This window comes from Drosophila eugracilis, unplaced genomic scaffold, assembly GCF_018153835.1.
Source record: "Drosophila eugracilis isolate 14026-0451.02 unplaced genomic scaffold, ASM1815383v1 contig_2088, whole genome shotgun sequence".
Taxonomy (NCBI): domain Eukaryota; kingdom Metazoa; phylum Arthropoda; class Insecta; order Diptera; family Drosophilidae; genus Drosophila; species Drosophila eugracilis.
This window is the reverse complement of record NW_024572964.1, coordinates 1476155-1498209: the sequence shown is the minus strand read 5'-3', so window position 1 is coordinate 1498209 and position 22055 is coordinate 1476155. Positions and strand designations below refer to the sequence as shown.

The 22055-nt window shown below is 44.3% G+C and overlaps 1 protein-coding gene across 1 annotated transcript; it reads right to left on the bottom strand.

The window, feature by feature from the left end:
• Positions 1–1664: 1664 nt before the first annotated feature.
• On the bottom strand, positions 1665–5573 carry LOC108102859 (protein rhomboid). Its single transcript, XM_017208061.1, has 4 exons — positions 5250–5573; positions 3515–3865; positions 2461–2878; positions 1665–2334 (listed from the first exon to the last, which is right to left on the bottom strand). The coding sequence occupies exons 2-4, from the start codon at positions 3842–3844 to the stop codon at positions 2021–2023; spliced, it is 1062 nt and encodes a 353-aa protein (XP_017063550.1). The 5' UTR covers positions 3845–3865; positions 5250–5573; the 3' UTR covers positions 1665–2020.
• Between the last annotated feature and the right edge of the window lie 16482 nt (positions 5574–22055).

Sequence of the window (22055 nt, the reverse complement as noted above, 5' to 3'; positions counted from 1 at the left end):
TATTAGGAAATTCCTATGCCACGCCTTCATATTTCATGTGGGATTTTCAATTTGGCACGGCTCAAACTAATATAGAGCAAATATCGATTGGTGGGACGACAGTTGGCACCCTTCGAGTCGGAAAATTCGTTGACACAAGTCTACTTGGGAGTGGGTATTAATTAAGGATTTTCCTCAAGTCTTAGTTGCAGTCTTCCGCTTTGAATTCCAGCTCATATTTATGTGGAGCAAATATTGATTGAGTTTCCTTCCCCCCATGGAAAACTCGCACTCCTCATGCCTCGCCGCCCTGAGTTATTTATCAAGAAAACGAGAATTTCATTTATAATTTAGACATTTATTTTTGTTCAATTTTTTCTCTGTTTATTTATTTATCTATAATTTTTTTTTTTGCTATTTGGTTTTCTCTTGTCTCGTGCGGAACATTTCCGCTTCCTAGTTTCCTAGTTTTTTGAGAGGGGAGTTGGAAGAGGAGGAGCTGTGTGGGCGTGGCTGTGGTTCCATTATTTTGAAAATCGAATATGTTATCTTGGGGTTTTTTGGGCCCACAAGGATTCTATTTTGGCTTACGCTCTGCTGGCTTTTATGCCAGATTAGCTATTTTCATTCTGCGATTACTTTGAATATTTCTCTATTTGCGTACGATATATATATAGCTATATAACAGAATATATGTATATATTCTGTCGATTTGTGTGCATGTGTATCGTTTCGTTTCGTTTCGTATCGGTCAATATGTCAAGTAGCTTGATAATCTTCTTGCTCGATTATTTATTGCCCTTAAATTGTGGCCAAAAACCGACAACGGAAAACTGAAAGGAAAATGATGGAAATGAAAACGCTCTGGTTGCTTTTGTATTTTGTATTTCTCTGTTGTATTCTTGAAATGTTTTGATTTTTATTTTCTTTGGCTTTTCGTGTGTATTTTTCAATTGGATATTTTTACAGTTCAAATTGATTTGTTTTTCTCTCTTTTCTCTTTTCTCTCTCTCTTGTGTTGTTTTTTCGTGCTTGTTTTGTGTGAATTTCACTAAATTATTAAATAAATAAATAAATAGTTGGCTCGATTGACAAATTAATAAACCCTCGCTGCCCTACAATAAATAAATATAATTAGTAATACTTTTAAGTGTCTGTGTGTGGGTGTGGGTGGGGGTGGGGGGTGTGTGTGTGTGTTCGGGGGTTTACGATAAATATTTGCTTTTGATTTTGTAACGCATTAAGTGACTTTAATTTAATTTAATTCGATTTGCTTAATTGATCTGAATTGAATGGTTCTTTGCTGTGGTTTTCCATCCTTTTTTTGCTTGCTTGTTTTTGTTTGTTGTTGTTTGTTGTTTGTTTGTTGTTGTTGTTTGTTGACTAGTGTGCGACTTAATAGTATTTACAATTTGAAACAATTTGTTAGGGGGCTAGTTATACCTAGATATACCGCTAGTAGCTACATAGTTCGAGAGCAGATTATGCTTATGGATGTATAAACAATTTGATACAGTTCGCTGATGCTTCGACTCGATTCATTCAGAATTAATTGCGGCCAATAAATACATAATTTAAGAAAACAGGCAAAAACCATTAAACGAAAACATGGATAATGGGTTAATTGAAATCATAGCGAGAGGCGATTAGTTCGGTTTGATTTTTGATTTCCCTCTTGATTTTTACTTGGTTTTTACACGCGAAATAAATTCAGTCTTTGGTTCTATCACAACATTTGTTTACACGTTTCGGCTTCGGTTTATGTTCTTCTCTTCTTCTTCTTCTTCTTAATTTTCCTTCATTTTTTGAGTTTGTGTGTGTGTGTGTATTGTGTTTCGGAACTGAAACGGTTAACGGTAACTGCAAACGGTAACGATAACGGTAATGCTAACGAAAAGCAAAAGCCAAACGAATTTCGAATTTAGTTTTGAACTAAATCGTTGAGTGAACTTTTCTTTTCCTCCACAGACTTCTCTGTCTCTCGATCTCTCCTCAAGCTGAATCTGAATCTCCATCTCAATATGAATCTGAATCCTTATACTTAGGACACTCCCAGGTCGTGGAGCAGATGCTGGGTTATCTCCTCGCCCTGCTCCTCCATCAGCTGGGCGGTGACCGTGTTGATCAGGTTGAACACGATGGCGAAGACGGTGAAGGCGCAGTAGACGCCCAAGGCCAGCCACCAGATCAGCTGCTCGTACTCCCGGTGTCCGAAGTTCTTCAGCACCAGGAATCCGATCGTGAGTCCAGCCAGAGCTCCCGTGAGGTGGGCAATATACGACACCTGGGGACCCTTGGCGAAGGCTCCGCCATCGAAGTACTGGGTGTACAGAGCATAGCCCAGATCGCAGGAGACTAAAATGATAAGAAAAGAAAGGGTAAAAGTTAGTAAACTCATTAACAAAGAAAAAGGAAAATAACTTAAGAGGTGACTTTTAGTGGGAAAGTGTTAAGAAAAGTTTAAAAAGAAGGGAAACTCACCAAAGATGACTACTGATCCGAGCTGCGTAGATGCGCTCTTCATGTGCGCATAGTTTAGCGTGATGTTGGCTAGGTGGGCGGCCAAGAGGGCATAGACGCCACCGCTGGCACCTACAAGGAACACCTCCGAGTCGACGACACTGGTGCCCAGGGATCCGGCGAAGACTCCCGCCATGTAGATCACACCGATCCTGGCTGTGCCGTGCATCACCTCCAGGGGAATGCCGAAGAACAGCTGGATAACGATGTTGAAGCCCAGGTGGAACCAGTTGGCGTGCAGGAACATGTAGCTAAAGAAGCGCCACACCTGCAGCCGCCTGTCTGGCCGATAGACCAGCACCGAATCCGACGGAATCGGAACGGGGAGCCCGAAGTTCTGGGCGGGCATTGTGTAGCGGTCGTAGGCGAAGATGGCAATCTAAAATGGACAGAAAGGAGAGAGGATTGGGGTTAGTTTGGGGTTCTCACTCTGATTTATGTTGTTGCTGTCTGGCACGCGACCGCGTCCCAAATAAAGTCTTATGAAAATGCTTAGGGCGAGTCCTGCCAACTTGGCAGGGCTTCAAAAACTAAACTCATACGCCCCGTGGGTTGCCCTGAAGGTTTATTTGGTATTCGTGCTGGTTTCTATTCGAAGCAAATCATTTCCACTAAGGGCATGTACTATGTAGATGTTTTCCCTCATTTAAAAATATATAAAAATCTGATATCAAACTATTTCTAGTTATATTTCCACATTTTCCACCGCTTTTCCTATGACAAAAATGCTGCCCTTAAAAAAACTGCGAGTTTCTGATTTCATATACTTTTCTGTTCGCTTTTCCTTCAGCTGTTTGTTGTTCAACTTGTTTACAATCGATTTTCGGGGGCGCCACCGAGTCAGACTCAGAAAACGAAACATGAAGAGAGACAGACTGAGGGCCGAGGAAAAGCGAGGGAAACTCTGGGAAAACTTCCGCCCTTCGTCCCTTTCCGCTACCTATATCATTTTTATCGCTCTTGGGATGAAAGTTTGCGGCTTCTTTGATTTAATGGGATGAGTGTGTGTTCTTACCTCAATGATGGAGATCACTAGGATGAACCAGGGCCAGTGCTGGCGGTGCACGTACTTGAGCAGGGCCAGATCCTCTGCCTCCGGAAGGGGCGTAGTCGGGATGGCCTCCCGCTGCATGTAGATGTGCTCGCCCTGGCGGGTGCAGCAGGTACTGCTCGCCGTGCTGCAGTCCGTGTCGTAGGACGTGGAGTTCGATGAGGAGTTGGGGCACGCGGCGGGAATGTCAATGACGGTCTCCTTGGCGGCGGTGGAATGCTCCTCTTCCAGCGCCTCCTTCTCTTGGCCCAAATCCACCTTGGTTTCGTTTACACTCTGTGCTGGGTTCTCCATTGTGGCGCCGTTGAAGAAATTCTGGAATGACGGCACGCATAAAGTGTGTAATTAATTAACTTGAACCGAACAATAAACAAAAATCAATTAAGTGCATAAATTATTCATAAAACGCAGCACAAAACAAGAGCAATTACAACACTTCTGGGGGAAATGGGGGAAAGTGCAGCAGAAATAAAAGAAAAGCCAAGAAAAGCATGCTTTTTTGTGGCCAAGAATTTTGTTTATGGTCTGGGACACGGATTCCAATGCCTGCAACTTCCTGGTTTTCTTGTCTTTCCCCCCACCACATACAAGGCTGAAGGGAAAACTGGGTCAGCCTGGTAACAGCTAACCATAAAATTTGATGGGCCAAGTTTGCTTGTGTCCCCCCAACTGCTCGAGGAGGAGGCCTCTAAAATTAGCTGGACAAACTTGAAGATACTTTGGGGGCATCTCCGCCGTTACATAAACTGCACTTTCAGCCCTGAAATCATCTTCGCTAATGGCCAACTAATCAGCTAATGGTCGGGCATTATTGTAATTCGCTGCCAGAGACAACATTTCCTCACAAATTATGTTAATCGCATTCGATTCAATTACAGTCACAGCGCAAATCTTCTTAAATTCCTCCAAACAATTGTTAAAAAAAAAAAAAAAAGAAAGAAAAAACGAATTCATTGCCTTGCACAACAACAACAACAACAAAAAGAAATAACTTCAAAACGCGTTTCTCTCGCTCCCACTCGCTGGGCTTGTATAGGCCCCTCTCTTTTTCTTAAGTCGCATTGCACACACGCACTGTTGTTGCTGTTGTTGTTGTTGTTGCTTTTGTGGCTGCCTACCTACACTGCTCGAAAAAGTGAGTGGGAGCTGGGAGCTGGGCCTTGCCTCGCTGTTTTAGTTTGTTTCTGCCTTTTTCGTTCGGTTGCCTAGCAATTTCAATATGGCACGAAATCGCAGTCGGCCGCTTATTAATTAATTTATTTATTAATTTTAATTGCCGACTGCACTGGATGTCCATGCGAGCATGAAGAAGAGATGTCGAAAGCGGGCTTGTCTTAAACATAATGAATTAATTTATAGTCTTGGCTTGCTTTTTCTTCTCTTTTTTGTTCGCTGCGGTACGGTCAGAAGCATAGTTTCACATGACCCGCGGTGTAATTTGCATTTTTTATGCTTTCTGCTGCACTCGCACCCCTAAAAAACGGCCAAAGGGTGCGAGGGAGAGAAGGAGAGAGACACTGGCACTGTCAGGTTGAACAAACTCATTACGCCTCTAAGTTTAAGTGCTTTTGTTTTGCCGCTGTGACAATTTCTATTGCAATTTGCACATTTCTTGCATCTCTCCCGTATCTCATACTCGTACACCTTGTATCTCTCATATCTCTCGGATACCTCATTAAGGTCGGGGCTTCGGGCTTACCTTAGGTTTTTCTGGCTGTCGCCGAACGATGTTTGGTATCCAAAATGCGTGGGTTTCTTGTAATCCAAAATGTCTTTAGTTTATTGGCATATTCGCTGGGTTTTCACTTGATTTCTGTGCTCGCACATTGGTAACTTGGTTTTGTTGCTCATAAATCCAGGAGCTTGTTTGTTTTGTTTTATAGAATTTATTCAGATATTTTTGATATATTTTCTGAATCTGTTTGCACCCACACACTCGCAGAGCACGACAATTTGAATATTTTGTTTCTTTTTATTCCGAGTCGCAGTCTGACTATTTCAAATTCGATGATCTCGCGTTCGCGGCTCGCACGCAACTGACTTTCTTGGGCAACGCAGCCGGTTTATAAGTGCTCGACGAGCACGAACATTTATAAGAGAGCAAACAGCGCACTTGCAACTCGAACATGTTGTGTTTTCGTTTGACCGTATAAGAGTGGCCGTATGCGGCTCGACTTTATGTGGGTGCACTGCAGCTATTCGCCTGCTGCAGCTCGAGGCGAGCGGTTTGATGGTTCAGCGCTTGGGTATTCACCGGTTTCCCCCTCCCCATCTGCTGGTTGGTTGCCCCATAACGGTTAATGACTCATCCAGACTTCTTACCAATGCCACTGACTAACAAATGCGTCGTCTTCTTGGCCATCTTCAGCGATCTGCGATCTTTGTCATTACTTACTACGTCGATCGGAGGTCTTCTAATCTTAGCTAACATATATTGTGAAATTGCATTGAGTTTATAAGGGGAAAGGGTTGCGAAATTCTTATTTCATTGTTAATCTTTAGTCACCTTTCTTCGATCAGGAACTGGAAATACAGGTTGCCAAACGATACTATAACTTATTTATCAGATTCGTTTTGTAATTATTAAAGCAGCTCTGGAAAGTAACTCCATTAAGGGGTTCTATCATTACGCATTTTCTATTTATATGTTTATTCAGTTCTATTTTATATTCCAGACAAAATAGTTTAATATACTTGCAACTCTTTGCTGCTTTACAAAAGCCTTTTTTACCTTTTCAGTCAGTTAACTTCTGATTTCAAGTTTTAAGCCATGAAAAGAACTTGTTAGTCGAATGTTTCTTGGCCAGGTCTTTCATTGAGCAAGCCGAACACATTCCTTCATGTAAATGAAAACTTTCGGTTATTAAGCCTTAAGTAACATTGTGAAACTCAGCCGGGCAATTACCAAAAGTGTTTTCATTGTATTGGAATTTGTATTCCATTCTAAGTAGACGGCCTTGCCGTGCCACAAAACAGCATTTAAGCATTTAAGTTGCACATTCACTTGAATGGTGATGAAATCCTGACTAGGAAACCATTTTCGGAAATTAAATCTTCGTCATTTAGCAATGGGTATTAGTAAAAACAACTGTCCATTCTATTCTAAGTTTGTTTTATTGACTTGAATAACAATTTTCAAAAGTCTGGTAACGGTTTTATTTATTACCCAAATCAAGGCATACAAATTATATACATTTTTCCCTTATTTTTCGGGGGAACGTGCCACCACAAGTAGCCTAAAAATGCAAATCAAGAATCGAAACAAGGCCCGTACTCGAATTCGAAACTCTCTGATTCCCCTAGATTCTCCGATTCCCGGTAAGAGATCATGGCCAGGGGGTTTTAAATTTCACACCTTTGCCAACCGAGGGAGCTGGAGGAGGCGTTGAACAGATGGAAATCGGTAGCAAAAATAAATATTTATACAAATTATTAGGCAGCCTAAGCCGGTGCAGTCAGGAGTTCGCGGGAAAGGTCACGGAATGTTGCACAAAAGGAGTAGCTTTGGCTTCCTGGCCGACAGGATCAGGCTACGTGGTTACGTGTTTTGCATGATAAGCTGGGAATTTACACAGATCTGATAGATAAGGCAAACACCCATACCCATATACCCATCCTTGCTATTCATTCTCAAACGGAGAACTCCCGCATGAAAAGTGAAAATATTTTCACAAGGTGGGAAAGAGAGAGAGCTGAGCAGCCGAGTCCTCGTCGACTGAGATTTATGATGACTTTTTAACATGTGCGTGCAACAGGTAAGCAGATACAAAAACACAGTTGCATTACATGGCCATGACCAGGCACGTCATCAGCTCTCAGTCCTCAGTCAGCTCAGTTCTCAGCTCGGCTGAGAATCATCTTCGTTGTAAATCCTTTTTTCCCACGTTCCCTCAGGTCGAGCTCTCCATCCATCCATCTAGTGCTGGGTTTTCATTGTGCCAGACACGCATCGCAACACTCCATGGACATGGACCCAATGCTCTGGCAAGGTCAACCAACCAGCCAACCAGCCAACCAACGAACCACCCACCCAAACACACAGGTAACTGAGTGGGCGTGGGTGGGCTTTTCCCACGCAGGACGTTGATTCCTGGCCCGTCGCCCGGGAATTTCCTCCAGCATGTGCTCAACATATGTGAGTGCCTCTTGGGCCGGGAATCAGGAAATTCCGCCCGCCACCTTGCGCTTCCCACCGCACAGCAAGGTGTCCTTTTTCCGCTTCCCAGAGTTTCGCTTCGCGACTTTTTGTTCCCCGCACTTGTCTTCCGCAAGTTCCGCCAAATGTTTCGCGATGCGTGTGTGTTTTTCCCAGCGCCTGTTTCCCATCCTGCCCAAGGATCTAAGGACTAATCATCGGCCGGGGGCGCGTCTTTCAAGCAGCTTCTCAGAAGGCAGATGTGGGCTAAGCGAAAGTCTGAGTCCTGAAACGATCTTACTTCACTACGTTGATTAATCTATCCTTTTCCAATCTAAAATAAGTTAAAGATGCTTACAGTACTTTAACTACTTACCAATAAATGAAAATTGTTAAAGAAAACAACCCGGGAAATGGCAGAACTGAAGAGTGTGAAAGGTTCCCGAAGAGAAATGCAAATTTGAATAGAAGGTTAAAAGGAAAACAGAACTTGACGGGCCAATTGCAAATGGCAATGCGAATGGAATTGAAAAATTGATTGAGAATGAAGGCCAATAATAATGGACAAGTAATGAGACTGTCCGCCGCAGCCGAAGTTAGAAAGGAGCAAAAGGAGCAGAAACTGCTGACCAAGGCGGCTCCTTAGCATGCTCGAAATTTATCTATTGGATTAAGGTCTCTTTTGTGGACGTCATTATGGCCAATGCCAAAGACAAATTGAAAATTTATTGTTATTGGCAGGGGCGGAGGGCAGCCAGGCAGGAAGGAAGGAAGCGTAGCAAGGATAACAGACCAGCGAATATGCATAATAAAAATGTCAATCAATGAACTGCAACGACCCGAAAGGACTTCTCTGCACTCCCCCGCATCTACAGCCACGTCCATGGCTACTCCGGGTCAGCAGTGGTGGAACGATAATTGAACATAAACATTGCATTCAAGTAGTAATTGTTGAAATTATTGTCCATCCTAATCCCGAACGAAACCAAGAAACCCAGGGACCGAAACGAACCCAGGACAACGGCATTGGGATCTGCGGTCAGTGCAGCAGCAGCAGCAGCAGCATCAGTTTTTAGCACCGAAATTTAAGCAGTTTGTCCATAAGATCCGGGCCCAGTTAAAAAGGACATTTGTATGGATGTCGGGGCCGCTCTGGAATGGTTCCCAGGACATGTCGACACTGCCACTTCTGCCATTTGTGGCAGCCAAAAGGAAGGCACCAATGCAAACACAAATGTTGATGCCCGCATTTCTCCCAGGCGCTGAGACAAAAGAAGGCCAAAGGGAGCTGGGCAAACACAGCCTTTCCAATGGCCAAATCCAAATTGGCTCTGACTCTGGAGTAAGTCATCAGCATGAATAAATAAATAGGGCCTGCTGAGGGGCTAAGGAAGCCAGATAATGGTCGAGGAAGAGGTCTTGAACCAACACAAAATATGATGAGTACGTGAACAAGGACTTTAGAACGATCTGTAAGGTGATGGGAATATATTGGCAGCTTAGCTGGTTAAAGGTATTCCCTTGATGAAAGAACTCTTAAAAGGACATCAACTGGAAGCAGTCATAACTTAATTTGTAAGACCAACAAAGTTTCTCAATCACTTTAAAGAAAGTTAGCCAATTTAAGACCTTCATAAAGTATAAAACAGAACATCCACACTTAAGCTGCTTCCCATTTGTATTTAATTTGGGTATTCAGCAGAAAAGTTAACAAAAAAATGGATGAAATAAAAACCGCATTCGGTTGGACTCTTTATTTCCTTCTCACCAGCCATAGCCATGTTAAAACGCCACTCACCATCGAGGAGCACTTGACCACTGGACCACGCTCGCGAAACTCGTGGCGCTAATCAGTTTAAAGGGCGCTTGTCCACTTTGGCAATGCTTTGGTTTTAATTACGCGGCAAAAGTTGGACCTCATCCGCATCTGCAGCCTCATCCCCGACCACCTTCTCGTGGCCAACTTTGCAATCTGGCGAATTTTTGCGCTGCTGCATCGCGCCGGGATTCCCAGTTAGTTAAAGTGCTGGCAACACATTAAAACTGCAATTCATCCGCAGCCGCAGAGGCCACACATGGCAGGCGGATTGGGGGCGCAGGATGGAGCATTTGGATGGCCCTTTCGAGGACTACAGCTCAGCAGGGGCTTGCAGCACTAATGAACATTTTATTACAAAAGTTTGCTCTTTGGATGAGGAGCGAAAACTTCTGCAAGTTGCACATCTTTTTTATAGCATTTCATTGGGATCTGCTGGGAGCTGGGAGCTGGTAGATGGGATACCAAGGCATCTTCCCTGGGCAGAACTTGGCCCAATTTGAAATATTATTATGCCAAGTGGCCAGCTGAGCCAACCCCTGAGCTCTGTGAGCCCTCTGATCTCCTCGAGGAATGGCATGCACTTGTGCGACTTCAAATCTAGCTGGGAATGCGACTCAACCCCTTTCTGGGGAGGAGGTGGTGTCTGGCGGGTGTCTGCGACCCGTCTGCACTCGTGACACCGCTGAAACCCAATCCCTAGCAGCCTGGATATTTGCTCAGCGGAACCAACTCCAAGTCCAGTCAGCTCTGTAATTCCGTTTTAATTTGCACTCCCGGCGTGAAGTGACTTCGCTCCTGGCCAGCGGAAATGGACACCCCAGACGAGAGACGAGAGTCTAGAGTCACCCCCAAGTCGAGGGGTTCCCCCATTGTGACCTTGTTTGCCCCCTGCCCCCCGGCCAAGTGCTCAGTTTTCTCTACCACTCAACGTTTTAATTACGGATTCGAGCAAACATTGCAACCGAAAATATTTGGTCAAAGAGGAAAGCGAGGAAATCTTACTGCTCCAGTGGAGAAGAGGGAAGGGTTGAAGGGTTTGCAGGCTCCTAGGTTAGGGGTTAATGGGTTTCAGTTTCTAATTATGATTATTTTAATTGTCCTGACTTCAGCACTATATGAAAAAGGGGTTAAAGGGTGAGTAGTTTTCTTGAATTTTTTTAATGAAACGTTTTAGTTTCATTAGATAAGTTTTCAGAAATGACATTTTGAGGATAATAAAACCAACCCTCTGATGGGTTTAGGGTTACGTATGGCTTTGTTCTAAAAAAGGGGATCAATCTAATTCAGTTTATAAACTTTCCTTTTAGTTAGAATGCTTTACTACCCTCGGAAAGTTGCTGTTAATCTCTTCAATTACTTCATCAATTGCGTTGGCATATTCCCCATAAAAGTGTACACCTGTTGGTCGGTCTGTCAGCTTTGGGGGGTTAAAAACCCAGTCACCAGTTGCCAGTTACCAGAGCGGACTCCGCTTCACGACTGAAAGCCCTCCCGTTCGGGGCACTGCCATTGATGGATTATGCTGTCAATCTCTGGTAAATTGCTCCTGCAGCTTAAGCCTCCCCTTTCCCTTTCCCTTAGCCACCGCCTGTGGCACGTGCTTCCCCTCGCTCATCGCCACCTGAAACCCTCTCTTTCGGGGACTCGACAAGTCGTCACTTGGGGCCATGGAGAGGATTGAGGAGGATGAGGATGTGGCGGCCTTTTCGGCCGTCTCTGTCGGCATTCATTACAAGGAGCAGGCGGCTAATTGAAAGCTGCACTCGACCCAGCTTCGAAAAACGCTCGGGGAGGAAACCGAAACCGAAACTGAACCGAAATTTGGGCAGCTGCGAAGTTATGTAAAAGGGGGGTTGCCCCCAGCCCCCAGCCCCCCACAAATAAGAAGCGATGGATATTAAAGCGAGGCAGCTGTCGATTATTGACACTGCGGTTATGAAGTACAGTGCCCAAGGTGGAAAGCAGTGGGAGGGGCAGATGGAGACAGACACGGCGAAAAGAGTTTCCACTACTTAAGCCTCAGATTTTGTAAAATTATCAATGAGATATTATCAAACTTTCCCTGAATAATGGGTTGAGAATTATAGTGAAGTCTTTCAACTTGGCTTCCAAAGGAGAGGTGAACCAAGGTTGATCTTGGAGATGAAAGCGTTCTATTGCTGTTCTCTTTGATTTGTTATACTTTTCCACTTTGCTATACTGTTTTTTGCTAAGTGTAAGGGACAGGGGAGCATCGACCATCGATAAACGGCCCCAAAACAGATGCTGGCAGACGGCGTCGGCAATTACAACACGCGAACGAACGCAGGCCAGACAACAGGTTGGTCCTATGGCTCCAGCTCCAGCTTCAGCTTTACCATCACTTCCACTTCCATCTCCGCTTCCAGCTCCAGCCGCCACTTCCATCACCTGAACCGAAACCGAAACTGAAACCGAAAAAAGTTGGGGAAAAAACAACAACATCCGAAAATATCAAGTGGAGCCTGCATGGCCATCGTTTTTCGACGTGGTTTTTGCGCTTTTGTTTTCTGGTTGGGTTTTTGTTTTAATTTTTTTTTTATATTTTTTGTTTGTGGTTAATGATGAGCCCGAATCGCCGTGTGGCATGGACAGTTGAACCATCCGATAACTCTACCCTCCCGGTGTCCTCTCCCCTCTTCGGACCGACCAGCGCGATAATTGCCGGTAAAACGCCTCGCTTGGCCTTTTAAATGCTGACTCGCGTTCTTGTTGCTATATGCGCTCTCGTTTTTTCATGGAAATTGCTTAAAGTTGGGATTGTAGGGTATTCAGACTTTGGCAGGGTTAACGTAACTCTAGGATCATGAGATATAATAAGGTTTATACATAGGAAATATTACAAGAGTTCTTAAAGGGTTTTCAACAAATCAACTTTGGGCTTCTTCTTTAGCGTTAAAGAAAACTCATGTTTTATCGAATTTCCATCCTTAAGATTTAAAACTGCATTTTGGTAATCTTAAATATTCATAAATACCCAAAAATGCAAAGCAATGTGATATGGTTATCCCTGCAAAGGTAGGGCATATATCATTCGCTTTGGGGTATTCCTTTCTCCACGCTCTCCGTTCCGGCTGGCCCTTTTTTTCGTTGTTTTTGTTATTGTAGGCTGGCTGCAATGAGCCACAAATTGCAGCTGGCGCACGGAAGCGACGCTCACGAATCCCGAAAAGCCGAAAAAATCCATAACCAAACTGATGGTCAGACGCGAGGCCAAGTCGAAAGTAAAAAGTAAAGCACGCGCCGCTCGCGATCGCCAGAGCCGTTGACCGCTGGGCCCCGTACCGCTCCTCCTCGGTCCGCTCCGATCCATTCCGTTCCGATCTGCTGCGACTCAATCAACTCCAGATGCAGTTGCAGTTGCTGTTGCTGTTGTTGCACCTGCCCAGCAATTGCAGCCGAGTAATTAGTGACAGATCGCTGGCGCAATCGCGTGCTGGTAATTCCGCTTTCCAATCCAACGCTTCGCCTGAATTTCAAACCATAAACATTGAAAGAAAGGGGAGGCCATCTACTATCTGGTTTTATTAGGAAAATCCCTGCCCTGCTAATCCATTTTCCCAATTGTCGAAACTCTATTTTGCGTAATAATTCCTCAATCGGTTTAGGCCTCAAGTCCCGAAAACCGTAACCCCGAAAAAGAAAAAAAACAACAATCCAAAAGCGGAAAATCTGAGGCCTCCTGCTGTGTCATTGTGTTGCATTTTCGCAATCGGGGATCAGGAGGAATCAGGAGGAAATAGGGAACCAGGACCAGCCACTAAATCTCCAAAGGCCTGCTGTCATTCTCCTGCTCACGCGCCCTGCAATTTGTCATGGCCTGACCATGACACACATTTCAGTCGGTCACGTTTATGGAAATGGAAATGGAAATGAAAATGCAATGCAATGGAAATGAACATTTATTCGCATTCAATTCGGGTGGTTCTTCCTATTCCAGTTCCTGTTTTGGTTCCTGCTCCCTTGAATGGGCAGGGAATTAGCGATGCTGGCAAAGGGCACGTTCAGGCATTCGGGGATTTGGGCTTTGGTTTCCATCTTTGTGACTCTTCACGTACGGGTAATGTCCTGCGGCGATGATCGGGTGAAAATGTACAACTTTGGTACAATAGTAAATCACTTCTTCAGATACATATGTAAGAAAAACTGTGGAGGGTATCATGATGTGATGTGAGTTCATGATCGTGATAAGGGTTGCCCTTGCCTAGAACAGGATTACCAAAGCTTGTTTGTCTGAAAGTTTGTTCCTGAATCCAGATCTAGTTTACTCTGTAATCCACACCCTTAATAATAATCAGCTGCTATCAGAAAAGAGAGTTCATGTAAAAGAATCAAGCCGGAAGGCCTTTAGTATTCAGAACTTGAATCGGATCTGAAGGCACAGAATACGATCACTCCTCCAGCTGACGCTCTTCCTCGTGACACTTGGCTCCATCCCGAATGAGTCGCCGTTTTCCTACCATAAACATTCGTGTTTATTGCAAATTATGGAATCAAATGAGTCGGCCAACTTGTCACATGTTCTGTTCTGTTCAGAAGATCCGAACCGAGCCCAAGCCATATGGCAGAGAAACCCTGGTTTTGGTCTAGTCTTGCGGTCCACAGCTGACACTTTCAGAGCGCGTGGCTGGCTGCCAAGGAGCAGGGAAAGTGGATGGATGCAGATAGGGAAAGTACTGAAAGACGCCCCAAGGAGTCTTGCTTATCACGATGCTGTTACGAAGCAGACTTTGCCACCTGAGCCTGGCGAGACTCGTGTCAGTTGTCAGTCAGGCCATCAAGGATGCAGGGAGCTCTCCTAATGATGATGCTGTCAGATTTGGCCCGAGGACAACAGTTGGCTGAGATGCTGCCCAGCCAGCGCAGGAGTTTTCACTTTTCGGAAAATGAAAAGTGTTTCTTCAATAATTTGTAAATTTAATTTGGTTGCCGCAACAGATGCCTCTCTTTGGTTCGATCCTTCGCTCTTTCGATCCCTTGATCCTTGTTTTGTTTTCGAAAATGAAAATTAGTTTTGACGCTGTTATGACGGCTGCTGCGTCTTTGGCTGCTGTTGTTCCAGGATCCTGGTCTTGATTGAGGTCCTTCTTGACCAGCAACTGACCCTGGCCATATGGTGGTCCCAAAGCGCGTGCCCGACGCACGCTTTCCAGGAACAGCTCCTGCAGGACCCAAGACTAATCAGCGTATTTAAAGTGAAAGGAGGCAGATCCCATAAGAGTTTCGGGGGGTCTTGCTTGTCTATTTACTATTTGTTGCATGAACTAGGGAAGGAAGATCCTTCACTAATAGCTGCTTGATATATTGGGTTAAGTTCTATCTTAAATAAGGGATTAAACCAAGCGAAACACTTGCATTAGTGGCTTAAACTATCAATAATTTTAATTAGTCCGTCATATCAGGGTCTCATTAGCAGCTTATGATTCCCAACCAGCACTGCATCACACCCAGCTGACACCACACCAAAGTCCCTTCAATTGGCAACCAATTATATCCTGTTGCTGTCATAACGACCGTCCTTTGGCCCCAATCAGTCGTCCGTCATAATAGCGCGATTAGTGCCTTCATAATCCCCAACCCAGACTGACACAGATACTCCACTACACAGCTACATAGATATCAATTAGCTGTTTGGGCCGCTTTCATTTGGCCATTTAATTGGCATTTAATGCCACATGGTCGGCAAACTTCTGTCCCGCTGAACACAGCGATGATTATGGTAATGTAATCCCTGCAATGGATTTACCAAATTTTGGTGGAATTTTGCCAGACTTTGAAAATTGAATTTTCGGCTGGTTCGGTGTGGATTCATTCAAAACTAATTTAATTAGCATGTGGAGCCGCCAAAGGGAATTATTCGATGCTGCGCCTCCGTTGTTTATGTTGTGGCCACAGGACATGGGATTACAGAAGTCCAGTAAAAATCTGCACACCCCTATGGTCCGATTGCATTAAAGTGTTAAATTGGATGGAGCTTGGCTGGAAAAATGCTCGAAATTATATTCAGAGACTTTATTTAAGGACTCGAGGACTCCATTATCCTTTGGTCAACAGCAGCACATAAATCCGCAATTACATCTCGTGTCCTGCCGCTCACCTCGCCGCTCTCTTAATGCGTTTTCATGCCTTGTGGCATGCCTTCCATATCCTGGCCGCAAATTGTGAATGCGCTTAATGAGAAAATCTCCTCTTATTAAAAATTAAATTTCGCACTTTAAGCACTCATCTCCCATCTCTTTACTCAACCGACTTCCTCCTTTTGCACTAATGGAGTCGACGAATGGACTACATATTTATGGTATGTGTCCATCCTCCACTTCACTGGGCTCTGTTCTCCGTCATAATGAACGCCCCTTTCGATTCCCGCCCCAATCGCACTAATAAACTTATTTGCTCAACTAACTTGAGCAAACATTTGGGGAACGGCCCATCAAGTACACCTTCCTATGGTTCCTGGATCCTTGGGACTTCCTTCTACCAGGAGGGCGTCTGCGGCGACTCATTAGGAAACACCTACCTCAGTCCCCGGGAGAAACCCACTGGCCACGCCAAAGAACTAATTAATGCCGAAACACCGAAAAGCGCGAAATAAACAAATGAAAACAAGAGGGAAATCGCTGGTGAGGGGAGAACGAATACGGGATACCCTAGCGGGATGATGTCATAGTAAATCGTTCTAATCTTCTCTATAATTTGTCTGAAGGATAGAGTTAGTAATGTGATGATTCAGTTAGTTAGATAATTTAAACGGACTTTCTTTATTAGATGACATTGATCCGAAAATTAGAATCCCCTGGATTAACCTCGAAGCCAACCTCCTTCTAAGAACAACTAGAATCTTACTAACTTAAAGGGCATTTTCTTCCGCGTAATGGAACAACAGATGGACTTGGCCTTAGCTGGGTGTTGAGTTGAGCAGCCTTGCCCAGTTACAGCCTCCAAGAAACCGAGAGACTTTTAATTAATAAACGGCCCGAGAAATAGGGGCTGAAACTGAAGACCAAGTCAGGGATTTGGGATGAAGGTCTGGGTTTTCGGGACTGGGCTAATCGCTGGGATTATTAATTAGTTAGCCGTGTCGCGTCGCGACTTTGGAATGATAATTGCGCCTGTCGTTGGTCGGATTCCCGGGCTCTACAAGTTGCCGTAAGTCTGGCAAATGATTTGATTAGCCAATCAATAATGGGCGCCCCAAGCCCCCGAGAATGCCCCTTTACACTCCCGGGGATCGGTTAAAAGGAACCTTTTGGCGGCGGCAAAATGATTTTGTTGTCTCGCCGCAGGCCACAAAGGTGCCAAAGGAACGTGGTATGGGATTTCACTCGCATTATGGATTTGCCTGCCCAGATTCAGCTCCTTCAGCTCCTTCTGCTCCTGCGCTGCTCCTTCTGCGGTGGCTGGCAAAAAACACATAACATTTATTTATGCCCGAGACGTCGTTCTACTTCAACCGCAGCCCGGCCGTTTTGTTTTTGCTCGAAACCAGATCCAGATCACTTATTATTAATTTTAGTGGTTAAGAAAATGGGAGCTCCTCGGCTCCCCCACACCCTCTGAACTCTCCAACTCTCCGATCGGCAGCGCCCCGGGCCCCAAGGAGGCATGCAGATGGGCAAAAGGTTCCTGGCAATGTCCCATCTTGGCTCGAGTCGAGTCAACTTGGTGTGGTTTTGTTTGGTTTGCCCCGATCCCCATGCCCTTACCAAGGAGTGCTTTTCATTTGTAATGAAAGTGGTTCGGTTGCGAAATAAGGTAGAGTTTTCTGTCATACAAATTTTCGAAAAATCTCAATCTTAATCTCTCTCTAGTATACAGTTAGACGGGGAGTTAAATTACGCACTTAACGCGGTATAACATTCCATATTCTGACCATTTTTGGCGTTGTTGTGGAAATTATACTGATATTTTCAGCATTACAACTTTTTAGTAAAATTCGCGATATTTTTACCAGTATTAAGCTTATAACTCTATGAAAATAAGACCCACATCTATAAGGAGGATTGTTTTGTGCAGCTAACGACCCAAGCAAACTTTTTATGTGGTTGTGGTGATGATTTCCGAAAATTAAAATTTTTGTGAAATTTAACTTTTTTGTAAGGGGTACCATCATCCTTTTTTCTAAAAATTGAAAAAAAAATATTTTCTTCAGATTTGAATGGGACTTCAATATTTTGAAAATAGATTGAAAAACAAGCCTAACGACATATGGCATTCCATTTTCCGACCATTTTTGGCTTTTTTATAGACAAAATACTGATATTTTGAGCCTCAAAACGGGACAAACCGGTTTTCGCATTTTTTGAACATCAAAAAATTTAAGAAAAATCTCGAAAAAATCACTTTTTGAGTGTGGTACACTGTTCGACGGGGAATTTAAATACGAACTAAACGAGGTATAACACTCCGTGATATAAGCATTTTTGACTCCGTAATGAGGAAAATACTGATATTTTGAGCTAAAAATCAAAATTGTGACTTTTTAGTAAAGTTCGCGATATTTTCCCCTAGTCTTATGCTTATAACTTTGTCAAAAGAAGACGTAGAACCAAAAGGAAGACTGTTTTGTGCAGCTAACGACCCATATAAACTTTCTATCTGGGTATGAAGATGATTTTCGGAAAATTAATTTTTTGTGAAATTTCACTTTTTTTAAGGGGTACCATCATCAATTTTTTCGAAAAATTGAAAAAATATTTTTTCTTCAGATTTGAATGGCAGGGTATTTTTTCGAATATATATTGAAAAACAAGCTCAACGAGGTATGACATTCCACATTCCGACCTTTTTTGGCTTTGTTAGAGACAAAATACCGACTTCTCTGGTCCAATATCGGAAGGGCATTCGGAAATTGGGTTCCGCTTAGGCTAATCTTGCCCTTGGAGATGTTTTGTTTTCGGGGCACTTTTAATTAGTTTTGCTTTGAAGGCACCAGAACTCCAGAGATCCAGCTCCAGGGCTGCCTGCAGCTCCCCAGTGGAGGAGGAATGGGAGAGGAAGAGGCAAGGTGGTGCAGCATATGCGCTACTTGGAATGCGACGTCGTCATCGCGGCAATGCCCAATTCACCAGCAGACTCCCAACTCCAGAGCTCACTCATTTTCCCATTCAGTTTGGGGCAACGCCCACTTTTGGGTACGCTCCAAGTTCCAAGTTCGCCAGTCTCATTTTCGGCTCTCTCCTGGTCTTTTTTTAATAGTCCTCCATTCGCCATATACGCAAATCGATTAAAATTGCGGACCGCAGCGTCCAGCGGACTGGAATGGAATGGACACTGGCCTCGGAGTTGCGAATTGGGATTGGGCTTGGGTTTGGGCTCGGACTGGGGTTCCTGGACCTGGATCTGGACCTGGACACACACTCGTATTTAAATGCCAAGTGAAAAACTATAGCCAATTACTTTAAATTAGTGTAATTCCCATGGTATGGCATCGCCTGGATTGGATTGGATCGGATCGGTTTGGGTTTGGGTTTGGGTTCGGGTTCGGGGTGTCTTTCGTTTTGTTTGGCCTGTGCTCCGCCGCTCACCGCTCACCGTTCACCGTTCACCGCTTTGAATTGTTGTATTTATAATTTTAGAAGCGTACCTTGTGCCATTTGGTATTGGTCCATCTGGCCCGCGGGTGTAATTTTAATTTCTGCAGTCCCACTCCTGTGGCATCCACTCCACGCCGATTGGTCCTTGGCACCCAGCTCAGCTGTTTAGAGCAGCGCGTAATTGCCGTGCGTCTAAGCCCCAACTCTCCAACTCCCCCATGGCCAACAAGATCCCAGATCCGCGCTCCATTCTCCACGTTCCATGCTCCACTTCATGTCACAGGTGGCTGCCACAGAGGCTCCCACTCCTTGCCTCCTCCGACTGCATTTAATAACTTTTTATTCGCATTACCCAGCATGCAAAATGACAGGCAGGAGGGGAATGATGGACTCTGCTGCGTTGTGATTAAACATAGTTCAGAGTCTAGTCTGAATCTTCAAAATTGGTCTTATTAAACATGCCTTTGGTAATAGTAGTATTCCATTAGTTAAGGGGTACCCTCCTAGTCGTATCCTTGGCAATTGCTACAGCTCTTTGGTTCTTTCACTTTTCGATCAGTTGCACTGTGGGAAAATATGTAGAAGCTGGCAATCAATGTCCAAAACTTTGCCCCACGGCCATGACAACTTGGCTCGATTTATGAGCCTACGCCCCGGAGACCCCTTTCGGCCTTCGAAGCGGACCCAGAAAGCCCAGAACCCAGCCCAGCCGAACCGAACCGAACCCATTCCAGCTCCGGCTAAGCTGCAGTTTCTCATGGCTTAGATTTGTGGCAATAATTGATTTTAATTTATGTAGTCGAAGCAGTGGTGGTGTCTGCTGTTGCGGGAGGGGAGTTCCTATATGCCAGTAAATCCTGCTAAAATATTCATTTGGCAACCTAATAATTGCTGGTCAATCTTTTGGCGTAAGCTAACTTATTTTTTAGCCAACTTATATCCGACTTCCCATGAAACTTAGACAACAAATAGTTGCTGGCTAATCCTGTTAGTTGGCCGAAGTTTTCGTAATAATTTTAGTGGCAGAGTGACTTGCTGGCAGGGCTCACCCTAGCGTATAATTGTCGGGGTCACCAATTTTGATGACTTTTCCGCCCCTGACTTTTCAACCCAGCCCGGCCAAAAGATAAACAAGCCAAGTGGCCATCTGTAGCCGTTGGGTTGGCCCCCTCGCAGCCGCGTTACTGGAGTGTAACTTGGCCTAATGAAATTATGAGGCATTTCTCAGCTTTTTGGCCTGTTCCCTTTATTTTTCTTAATATTTCTTCTTTTTTTTTTGGCAAGATGTCTGTTCTGCGGCAAATTAACGCGACGGGCTGGGAAAGCACTCGGAAAGAGGTTAAAATTCCGACTATAACAGTTGGATTCCCATTCCGAAGAAGAAGAACTCGCAGTTTCCAGTTCCCAGCTCGCTCCCAGGCCGGCCCAGAAGCAATTAAAACGCGTTTTCGCAATTAAATGACTTTGCTATTTTTTTTTCCCCCTCCCTCCAGTACTTTTTCCTTATTTTTTATACTTCGCTGTTGGCTTTTTAGTTGAACAAAAGTTTATGTCAAAAATGTAAATCAGAGAGAAGGGTAAGCAGGGGGCTGGCAAACGGAATGACTTTTGGTAATTAGACTTCTTGACTCGACCCGGGCTCAAGTTTTCGAGATCCGAATGGGGTGTTTTGGGAAACTGTTTCCAATTAAAGGGGGGAAACTAAGGGGAAAACTACAGGAAAATAAATACAGAATACGAAATTGTAATAACTTTATATCGCTGTTGCTCGGCTGGTTTTGTTTGTTTGTTGTTTTCTGGAGTTGTTTTCTGGAGCACAACTGTTGTCAACTCAACTGTTTCGCCAGCGGAGCGATGACGCTGCACTTTTCTCATCTACTAGCTCGCATGTAGGTGGGTCGGGAAGGGGGTAAACGTAGGGGAAAAGCATCATTATCATTTCTGGAACGCGACATTAACATTAAGTTGGCTCCAAGAAGCGATGTTGATGCAACTGCCAAGCGTAACGAACACGCTTACAAGAAGCCGCAAGTAAGCCCAACTAACAGCGGAGGCGAGCAGTGAACAGCAAACAGCAAACAGCAAACACAATCATCATTAGTGGTGTTAGTACAGCGTTTTATGTCTGCAATCCTCCATGTGGGGAATCAGCATTCGTCTCTATACTATATAATCATCTGGAGCAGTCGCCGTCAGTAGTGGGTCCGGGAGTAGAGCTCTCCGTACGACATCTTGGCCCGTGGTCACACCTCGCTTCTTCCCGATTCCATCAACGTCATCATCATCATCATCATCATTCTTCTCTGAACAATTCTATCAATGCTCGCGCTTAACTTACCCCGTGAGTGTACTTTGCAGATAGTCCAGGTGCATATGCACCTTTGGACTAGCGTAAGACACCTATTAGAGGCACGCTTCAATGCCTAGGAATTGCATGTTCCGAACTTACGGGGAACTATCTGGTGGAAAAGGGGTTTTCATTTTCCTAGGAAAGTACTTATTTTCGCATGTTTGTGCCGCGGAAAAGCCGTTTACCGCCCCTTCATTATATTTTTCAGCATTTATAGGGTTTTGAAGTCCATTAACACCGACCCAAGGAGTTTCGAAAGTTTAATTAATATTCTTGTATAAAGTATAGCATGTCTTGTGGAAAATAACCCTCAGAGAGTAGCCTCTTACTCCGAAGTATTAATATCTAAAAACATTTCCCTTGAATTTAATCTATAAATGAAAGAAACATCGATGAGTTTTCTAGTATTTCAACACCTTGTTGGCCAATTATGCATTACGCACTTCCTAGTCCTCACACCACCCGATCTTGCCTCCTTCCAAGTCAGTTTCCTCATAAAACCCAGCGCTGACATAACTGTTAATGCACTTCCTTCTCGTTATTTGGGACCCCGAAGCTACCCTACGTGCTACTGTTAACTAAAACCCAGAGGAGACCCTCGAAATCTGTATGATTCGTGGAAGTAAATTGAGATGTCAACTGGGTGCGAT